The sequence below is a fragment of the Pinus tabuliformis genome, chromosome 3_1 (assembly GCF_031772625.1).
Source record: "Pinus tabuliformis cultivar Carrire ecotype Pingquan chromosome 3_1, CPIR1, whole genome shotgun sequence".
NCBI classification, from domain to species: Eukaryota; Viridiplantae; Streptophyta; class Pinopsida; order Pinales; family Pinaceae; genus Pinus; species Pinus tabuliformis.
Genome location: NC_142301.1, coordinates 304,371,728 through 304,382,470, shown reverse-complemented (window position 1 = coordinate 304,382,470; position 10,743 = coordinate 304,371,728). Strand labels below are relative to the sequence as shown.

General features: G+C 40.4%; 2 protein-coding genes across 2 annotated transcripts; one reads left to right on the top strand and one right to left on the bottom strand.

The window, feature by feature from the left end:
- The first annotated feature begins 582 nt into the window (after positions 1-582).
- Positions 583-2,855, top strand: LOC149186995 (uncharacterized protein At5g39865-like). Its single transcript, XM_089411254.1, has one exon. It carries the CDS (start codon positions 961-963, stop codon positions 2,200-2,202), a length of 1,242 nt encoding a protein of 413 aa, XP_089267380.1. The 5' UTR covers positions 583-960; the 3' UTR covers positions 2,203-2,855.
- Positions 2,856-6,981: 4,126 nt separating this feature from the next.
- LOC149186994 (uncharacterized) lies at positions 6,982-10,487 on the bottom strand. Its single transcript, XM_089409522.1, has 2 exons — positions 7,350-10,487; positions 6,982-7,068 (listed from the first exon to the last, which is right to left on the bottom strand). Exons 1-2 carry the CDS (start codon positions 10,485-10,487, stop codon positions 6,982-6,984), a joined length of 3,225 nt encoding a protein of 1,074 aa, XP_089265648.1.
- Positions 10,488-10,743: the final 256 nt, after the last annotated feature.

The window sequence follows — 10,743 nt, the reverse complement described above, 5'->3', positions numbered from 1 at the left end:
CTAATAATAAAATATATACAACCTAAATTCACTATAAATGTAAAACTAAATTAATTAATAGATATAACTGTAATTTTAGTTAATTTAACAATAAAATATATAAACTAATACAAATTATATATATATAAATTAAAATAAAATAAATATATTTTGATTAATTAATTATTAATTTTGATTAAATAAATAATATATTTATATTATTTTTTCAATAAAATTTATATATATTAAAATTAAAATTAAAAGCAAATAAAATATATAAACTAATACAAATTTTATATATATATATATATATATAAATTAAAATAAAAGAAATATATTTTGATTAATTAATTATTAATCTTGATTAAATAAATAATATTTATATTATTTTTTCAATAAAATTTATATATATTAATATTAAAAAATTAAAATTAAAAGCAAATAAATTTGAGAGATATTTATATTCCCCTGATTTAAATATCGATAAAATTGTGTTAACATCCTTTTAGATCCGCTATTAAGATAACTCCATCCACTCGATGGCTCGGAAAACACCCCCTGCTTGACCTTTCTTCATCCATATAATCCCTGTAATAATGATAATAAAGTTTGAAAGAGAAAAAGAACCCACGAGTGACCAAGGCTGATCCATACGCTTGACCAACCATGGGGAATGGAATGGCTGTTCACAATGATGGTCGACGGGTGATAATGATACATCGGCCAGCCACCTAAAGGAACAAAGCAAAAGCATCAGCTCAGCTTTCTACGTGTATTTTCATGGGGCGGGGGAGACTGGAAAAAACGTAGCAGGCTGCCCCAAAGGATCGAAACGCGTAGAAACCTTCGATCTGGTTGTGGATGGATCATCATCACCACCAGCCTCATCATAATTTATTATGATCTACAGGCCAAATTAAGCTTCCAGGCACAGCAAGTTAATAGCGCTGCTGGTGGTAGTGGTGGGGAGCTTCCCTCTCCATGGGCTGCACTAATTCCAAGGAAACCCTGAGACGTGCGGGCGTAGCAGGCGATGAGCGTCCCGGGATTCGATCTCTGCCTCGTTGCCTCTCAACTCCTATTCCTCACAGCAAAGACACAGAAGACCGCAAATACCATCATCTCGTTTCGCTCAATTCCGCCACGTATGGCGACCTGGACATCAACATGAACGAAGAAAAAGAAGCAGTTTTTTTGCCCAGAAAACAAGAATACCGAGAAGGTTTTTATGGCAACAATCACAGAGGAAATTTCGATAGATCGTCAAGTCTGGTGGCCAAGACATGGTCGGAGGTGAACGGATTGCTGTCAGATTATAAACAGAAGAATGCCCCTGCCGCTGATCATAGGCAGGAAACAAAAGAAGAAGAAGACGAAGAACTGCCCGTGATGATAGATGCGAGGGAACTCATGGAAGGGCTAGACGATGATGACCACAACAGAAATTTTTCCTTTGATTTGGAAATTTCTGAAAAGGACAGAAAACCCCTTTGGATGCATTTTGCAGACGATTCACCGGATAGCCTGTTCGATCCGGAAACCGTATCTGGTTTCAGAAAAGCCCTTGGCGAGCTTTCGCCCTGTTCGGCAGTTTCGGTTTCCGGAACCCTCAAGAGTATCAATGAGCCCGAGACTCCCGTCTCTGCCTGTAGTAGTAGGCTTCAGTGTACCAGTTTTGCGAGGCCTATTAACAAAGCCCCATTGAATTTACCGGAGCCCCCCAGAACACCAGATTTCGAAAACCAGAGTTTTGGGATGCTGCGGGCTCCCCCTAGAGGAGAATATAGGGTGGTTTTGTATTTTACCAGCTTGAGGGCAATCAGGAAGACCTACGAGGATTGCTGTTATGTTAGGTTAATTCTTCAGGGTTTCAGGATTTTTGTGGATGAAAGGGATGTGTCTCTGCATGCCGAGTATCGCCATGAGTTGCAGAGATTGCTGGGGACTGAGCGTATCAGCGTGCCCATGTTGTTTATAAGAGGAGAATGCATCGGTGGAGCCGATAGGGTTATACAACTGCACGAAGAAGGTGAGTTGGAGAAGTATTTGGAGGGTTTTCCGGTTATGAGTTGCATTAGGGTTTGTGATGGCTGTGGGGATTTGAGGTTTGTTCCGTGCCCTAGTTGTCATGGAAGTTGTAAGCTTTATACTGATGAAGATGAGCTGATAAGGTGCCCTGACTGCAATGAAAATGGCTTGATAAGGTGCTCTGTATGCTATTGAAGATTTGGAGGGTTCAGTATGCGCTACTACCCTTGATGTCTCTGCAATATGTGAGATATGTGGTGCTGATGATATTGTTTTGCTGTTCCTGAAGTCTGACTATACCGCCTAATTGGTTTAAGTCCACAATTTTGAGTAAGGTGGCCATGACTGGAAAATGTGAACATCAACATCTTGCTATCCCTCTGTTGCTTTTTCATTGACTGGATTTCAGTGTTTGTCTGGAAGTTTGGGGAGATTTTCTTTATTTTTTCTGCGCGTTGATTTTCAGCCAGCGAAGCTCTGGTTCAAAGGTAACTCCATGCTTATTAGGCACCCATATTCTTAGATTTGATCACCACGAAGCTCCTGATGTATCCATTGACTAGGTTTCGGTTAAGCGTTTCTTTTGGGTTGGGATTGGAAAAGAGGGTTTGGTATAGACTATGGTTATGATAAATGGATTTTTTTAAATTATTCATTACTGGTGAGCAGAGGATTCTTTTTTATTGCCTCCGCCTTTTTCGCCTGCAGAAACCCCTGGCTTGAGGTCATCATACCCGTAGAATATTAGAATACTATGTTTTGACGAGAAATGTATTTTATTTTGACAAGAAATATGTACAGTAATTAAGATTGCTCGCTCCTGTATATGAGGGGCAGTTGCACGGCAATGTATTTGCTATGAAAGACAGGCATTGCATTTCTCTTGTAGATGATGTTGGTTTTCTGTAACTAGATACAACAGGCTCCACAGACTACCATATGAAATTCTGCAGCAACCCATGCTAGCATTTGAATGAATTGTCCCGGTACATTTATGTTCATGGATTCTGTCTCATTTTTATTTTATTTTTTCTATCTTGTTAGAACGCTGAGACTGATTGCTTATAGATAAAATTATAGAAAAAAATGGTATTGACAATTACAAGTTAGCGCGATTTCCAGAAACCTTAAAAGTAAGCACTATTGTGACAATTTATGCCAACCATTTTCAATAAAACCCTTTTAACAGATCCTGAGAAAACTCAATTCAAACTTCAAAGTATCAGGGAATTGATTTTAACAGATTCTGTGAAAACTCAATTCAAACTTCAAAGTATCAGGGAATTGATTTTAACAGATTCTGTGAAAACTCAATTCAAAGTATCAGGGAATTGATACGTACCTCATTGGTAACCATCCAGGTAAGTAGTTCACAGTTTGAGGGCACTTGTTCTGCTACAGGACCAATGTTTTTTTTTCCCTTCTTTTGAAACATTCTGATTCTTATTACTGATATAAAGGGATACGATTGTTGATATCCAACACAGAGATCGACCTATACTGATGGCTGTAATCAGTTTGGAAAGGGCACTTCTGGGTTTTATTTGAAACAAATGCTTGCCCAATTTATGCTTTTGAATTTATGCACAGCCTTTTCATTAAGAACACAGTTTTTCTCAGTTCATGCTGGACAACATAAACCGCAAGCCAGCAAGCAAGATGAAACAAACATCTACCCCATCCATTTCTGCGCACAACCCTCTGTATCCTAAGTCTTCTCTTTAGCACACTCATGTATTACGATCTATCCTTATGTTCTGAGTCCACCAATCAGTTTGTGCATCAGGACAAGTGTTCAGTTCCTTTGTCAATGTTTAAGCGGCCAGTGTGGACCTCCCAGCAAGCATGGAGTTACATTTGAGCCCTGAATTTTGCCAGCTTAATTTATTTTTCCCCAATCTTACATAGAATTGGTGATCTAGCCCTATAAAATCCATCTGAATGGAGTTGCATTTGAGCCCTGAGTTTTGTCAGCTTAATTTATTGTTTCCTAATCCTGCATAGAATTGGTGAATGGGTGATCTAGCCTTATAAAATCCCTCTGAAAGTCAATCGTAAGGAACATTGGAGAATTTGAATGGAGCCATCACATCCCAATTTTTTTAACTTGTTCAAATATCTGGCTTTGTTGCTCCTTACCAATCCGTGCACTTATTTTTCTTTCTTGTGTAGCATGTGGAATTTACAATGTGACAAAGAATTTTCTGCAAAGAGACAATATACAGTATTTTCGTTAAATCCACGTGAAGAAAGTTGTTTGTGGAATTCAAATGTCACTGTCAAATTTCTAAATCGAAACTTGCTTTCATGCAAACCTAACTTTGCATAATATAAATATTCGATCTTGACAGTGCACCAAAATTTAGAGGAAATAACAAAAATTTCTGTCAAAATGTTATACTTGCATTGCAAGGATGCAAGATCTGATATCCATTTTAATTGGACCCAGAATTTCAATGCATGGATTTTGTCTCTTGCATCTCTAAAAATAGTAATTAAAATGGCTTAGTGGGACTCCTCAGTTAGAGTTAGTAGTGGTAATGTTAGGTGAAATGATTATTATAGGACGTCTGCATATTTGATAATAATGAATCAAAAAGTAAGTAAACTTCATAAAAAATTAAGTAAATGGTTTATACTGTTTGATGTTCATGGTGCTCTCTTATTTGACCACCTCAATTCTTTTTATATTTTTCTGGAAAGCACAACAATCTCAAGCTTTTAACATATGGTTGATAAACCGCACCCTGGATTTTGCAGATTGATCGTTAAATCTCAAAGGTGACCAACTCTTTACAACCATATATGTGCATCCATTTAAGTACACCATATATTGTAAGAGTTCCAATGGTGTTATATGGTTTGATGTTTTAACAAGAAGATATGTGCATCCAAAAAAGTACACTGTACAATTATAAGGAGTTGTAGCATCCAATAAAGTGTACCATACAACGCTAAAGAGTTGCAGTAGTGTTATATGGTTTGATGTTTGTAGTAATTTATTTTGAACCATTATATATGGCCATGTATCTCTCATGTGTGATTAAAGTATAATTTGTTAGGTTGATATTAACTAGTGTGAGAGCCATCTTTTTGTAGAATTATTATAAGATGGCCATGTTGCTGAAATGATTTTTATAGGATGTCTACATATTTGATAATAATTAATCATTGTTAGATGAATAACGCTCCCACCTTTGCTCCCTAATCTTGTTCATCTATGTTTCAGCGGGCTTCCATGACCCCTCCGAAGTCCTCTCTTGGGGCTGTGGGGGTGTCCCCCTCCCCCTTCGCTAGACCTTGCTGCTGCTGCTTTTCTGTCCCTCGTCTCCTCTTGTGGTCCTCCCTGTGATCAACCCTTAGTATCCAAATGCATAAAACAATTGGATAACATTCTTGAAATCGATCTATCCCCTTATGTCCCCGCAAGGCAACCCTCTCCTTGGCTAAGCATGGTTTGGTAGGGCAGTTTACCGACATCTGGCCCTCTCCAAAAGCACACGAATGGATAGAGTGAAACCGGTCTCCCAAAATCTGTTGAAAAGTGTGCAACAAGAAATGCTTGTAGAGATTGCAACAAGATGATGGAGCTTAGTGAAAAGAGTTGCCTTCACTAAGTGGGCCCGCAGGCTATTTTTGGCGCAAGTCTATTTTTAGACTATGTCTATTTTTAGACATATGGATCATGTCTATGGATTGCAGGTCGCTGTTTATGGATGATTGGTCAAGTTGGGAAAAATAGATGGACTTCTATTTTTTGATGAAAGTGCGAATGATCACAGTGTGAGTGATCAAAGTCTATTTTTAGACTGGCTATCAAAAATAGAAAAGTCAAATATTATTGTCTCATAATAATATTTGGACTATAAACTTGATCTTATTCTCTTGGAGCACTTCAGTTTGAGCTACAAAGGTGGCACATGCAGCTGTCAGAAGGAAATACGCTTTTCTTATGAGTCAGTTGAGTTGTTGCATGCATGACGCCAGTTAGAACTCAATCAGTTGAGTTTGGTGGAGTTGATTGTGGAGTTGATGGAGTTGTGTTCAGTTTGAATTGGTTAAACTAGTTGTAGTTAGTCTATCTGCAAATAGACTAATGATGAGTTGTTAAACTAATTATTAATTCATTTTGCAACTAATGAATACATCAGTTAACTCAGTTGCATGTTAGTGCATGTTCAGTTCAACAGGGACAGGTGGTAGAGAATCAGATTGCTATCAGTTGTGACTATAGTTGTGCACCAGATCTTGCACAATCAAGGGATTGAGTATGCCAATGAGTTTGCTCACGTATTTGCCCAGTATTGTAGCCTTTGCTCACGTCCAACAAAGTGTGAATGATTATTTTGAGGTGAAATACGAGTTTGGGAAGCCATTCTCATCAATTCTTGAGCAGGTATTGAGTAGTGGAGGCAGGCAAGCAGCGGGGGATATTTGGAGATCAGATCTGCGCTGTATTGTGTGTAACAGGTGGAGCTGGTACTGGATTGCTTGTGATAAGCATTGTACTTTGTAATGTTACATGATTCAATCAATATAATATACAGATAGTGTGGGGTTTTTAGCGAGATGCTTTCCCCAGGATACATACTGTGTTTATGAGTTTGATTGATGCTTCTATGTGTGCCTGTGAATGTTTCTGCTTCTGTAAATTGATGATCAACATAGAGGAGATTATGTATTATACATGTTCCGCTTATGATTGTATGATCAGGATAATCTCCATTGAATATGTGTCATATTATTCAAAATTTCTACATGGTATCAGAGCTAGATAATTGTAGAAAAAGTTTCTACATGGTATCGGAGCTGCTTGATTTGTAGAAGAGATTTTTACAGGATATCAAGCGAGGATTGATCATCGGATCTATTTTTTCCACTGGAAAAATCCGTAAACTTTTCATTAAAGATGAAAGGTTACATATGTAGATGCATGCCGCATATGCCATTTGTTCACTGGTATCTCTGTACATTTTACAAAATAAATACATATATCTGCTGTTGCATTATATCGCTGTATGGTCGGTATAGTTCATAGAGTTGATGCCTTATGGCATCCATCTGATTACAAAAAATTTACAAAAAAATACAGTTCTGTGTACTGCTGCTGTCATACTGCTGTTTGAGATTAAGTCTCATGCAGACCCACAGTAGGATATTGTGGGTCTATGTATGGGCGATGATAAAACTTTTGTTCCTGTTGATCCAAAAACTCGATTATCTCCCCAGTGTCCTTTCTCCATCAACGCAGCCTCCTTGGAAAGTTTGTCAGCATCCTGGTTATGTTCCCTGTAGATATGAGAAACAGAGATATGATTAAAAGCTTCCTTGCACTGTAGTACTTCATCAAGTATGTTATTGAGTGAGTGAATATGACATGTAGATATATTGTTGAACCAATTTATAATGATCTGTGAATCCCAGAAGATATTTATGCTGTTGCATTGATGACTTAAAGCAAAATGAAGCAGATGACGAAGAGAAATAAGTTCAGCGAAGTTGTTGGTCCCGGCCCCCAAACCAGCCTTGATGAAGTAGGAGTGATTTTCAGATTTGTGCAAAATGAACCCACCCCCGCTGCTTTGGACATTTGCAGCCCCGTCGAAATAAGCCCAAGGAGTTCCCCGATCAATGGAGGGGGGAGGATTTGGTCTGCGGGATTTTGGTGGAGGCGGATCAGGTAATTCATTGTAAGCACATATGATACGGGCTTCAATAAGTGGCCATTGTAAGGCCTTCTCTTCGAAAATCAGTTGGTTCCTTGCTTTCCAGATGGACCAATTTATGATAATAGGCAGGTTTACAAATTTTGTGCCTTTGTGACTGTTGCCCCATTCAATCCATGCATTGATAAGGTCGATTCCTCTCCATTCTCCCGTGTATTGTATAACCTGTTTTATGTTGTTCCATACTTGCAGTACATCGTTACAATGCAGAAAGAGGTGCTCTGTGGATTCACTAGCATCTTTGCACAGAGCGCATCTCGACGGTCCAAATTGTGCTCTTCGCATGAGATGCTCACCCGTAGGTACCCTGTTTCTGAGAACGCACCAAGTGAACAATTTCGAGCGAGGGGAGGCAGATAGCTTCCATATGCTATGCCACCATCGATCAAGAACTTCGGGTTTTCTCTGCCATATGATATGAACGTATCCCTCTTTTGGTGTATATCGCCCACTATCCGCCAGGTGCCAAATGATTTCGTCCGATCCCTCAGATATTCTGACATGTGATTCCATCAGGGCCGCACAGTATTCACTCCATGCATCGTGCCATCTTTGCGGGAGGTTGAGATGAGCGACATTCTTCCAAGCCTGATGGAAAAGGTCAGTTTGCTCTTGGTCCGCGATTTGTGAGATGACTCTAATACCTTGGGCGGATAGATATTGCACCAGATCTTGTGGGAGCCTGTGTCTCCCCCCACAACCGCTCCAAGGATCTAATCCAATGCGGACTTTGCTTCCATTTCTTATTCTCCATACTATGTTGTTCCTGATCAGCGGGAGAGAATGTAGAAGGGCTTTCCAAATTGAGGATATGCCAGTCTTGTTCCAAGATGGGAGCCTAGCCCAATCCAAAATGTTGAGAGGCCAAATGTACTTGTGAAATGTAATGTTTGTCCATAGACTTTGAGAGGTGAGCAGTGCCCAACCCATCTTGGTCGCCAGAGCACTAGCAAAGGAAGGAAGATCCTTCAAACCCCAGCCCCCCCATTTCTTGGGCAGGGCAATCTTTTTCCATCCAATCCAGGCAAATGTGCGCTTGTCTTTGTTGCCAGCCCAAAGGTATCTGGAGCAGAGCTGCTGGAGTTTTGAAAGGATGTTCCGGGGAATCCAGGCGAGAGCCATCCAGAAAACTGGTGTGGCTTCTACAACAGATTTGATCAGGGTAAGTCTTCCCGCTCTGGATAGATATCTGAAGCTCCAACATGTAATCCTTTTTTCCACTTTGGTAATCAGCCAGGCCCAATCTGCCACCTTCTGTGTGGTGGGCTTTAGCCAGTAACCCAGGTATTTTAATCCCCTGTCCAAGGGCTGTGTGGTGAAGGGGAAAGCTTGGCAGGCAGAATATGATTCATTTACCGAGGTATTTACCAAAGTGATAGAAGATTTGGTTCGATTAACCTCCATTCCAGTGGCATGTGCAAATAGCTTTAGAATCCTGTTGAATGTCGAGGTATCTTGTATACTGCCATCGAGCAAGATGAGTACATCATCTACAAACAGCAGATGAGTAATGAAGCAGTCCTCAGATATTTTAAGGCCCCTGATAGTACCTTCCCTTTTGGCAGAGATGATCAGTCGACTCAAGGCTTCCATTACCAGGAGAAAAAGAAGAGGGGATAAAGGACAGCCTTGTCGCAGGCCTCGCTCAGAATGGAAGAAGTGGGAGGCTGCACCATTTATCAGGATACTGTAAGTGGGGGATGTTATGCAAGCCATGATCCAATTGATGAGGGGATGAGGAAAGCCCAAGTGGATGAGTATCATCTTGATATAGAGCCAGCTGACTCTGTCAAAAGCCTTGGAGAGGTCGATCTTAAGGAGAATGCTTTTCAGACGATTAGTCCAGATGGAATGAATGGCTTCCTGGGCAGATCCAATGGCTTCATGGATTTGTCTGTCTTCTAGGAAAGCAAATTGCTGGGGGGCAATATGCTTGGACAGGATTGGCCTGATCCTGTTGGCAATAATCTTAGATATAATTTTGTATAGGACATTACACAGGGAGATGGGGCGGAAGTCATCAAATGAAGAGGGGGAGTCAGATTTGGGGATGAGGGCGATGAAAGTGGAGTTGATCGCATGGTAGATTTGTCCCGAAATTCTGCTTTCCTCTACCACCTTCAGGATATCACCTCCTAAGATGTCAAAGAAGGCATTGTAAAACTCAATAGTCCATCCGTCAGGTCCTGGGCTCTTTTCCTTCTGAAACCATTTGATCGTACTTTCGAGCTCTTCCATGGAAACAGGGTCTGTAAGAGCTTCAGAATCATCATTGTTTACAAACCTGGGAAAGTGCGATGCCACATTGATAATCTCAGCAAGATTGGTACCAGCAGGGCTCTTGAAAATCCCTCTGAAGTGTGCTGTTCCAAGCTGAGATAATTTATTGAAGGTATCTGCCACTCCCCCATCAGGAAGAGGAAGGTCCCAAATGGTATTGGACACCTTCCTTCCTTTGGCAAAATTATGGAAGAATCTAGAGTTTTCATCCCCCGCTTTCAGCCATAGTGCCCTGCTCCTCAGTCTGAGCGATTCCTCCCGGAGTTTTAGAATATTTTGCTTTTGCTTCTCCAATTCAATAAGTCGAGTCTTGCTATCCTCGGAGATGAACCCCAGACTTCTCTCATCCAGAAGGGAGTTTAAGTCTTCTTCAATCTTGATGAGCTGCTCCTCTTCTCTGGCCTTTTTTGCCTTGGCCCACTCAATCACTATGTGCTTGAGCTCAGTCAGGTTTTTTACAAATCCCCTGGCCATCGATGCTTCTCTATCGATAGGATGTGAATGCCAAAAGTCCGAGACCAGTTTTGAGAAGCTAGGGTCCTGTAGCCAGAGGTGATTGAACTTGTAAGGAGCTTTTGGCTTAGGTAGGGGTCCCTTGATTTCCATTAGAATTGGAGAGTGATCAGAGATGCCCCCAGATCCCACCCATTGCTTGAAGTGGTGTAGTTGGTGAATCAACGCGACCTTTTATCAGAAATCGATCCAATCTGCGGGCCAAGGCCGCTGCCCC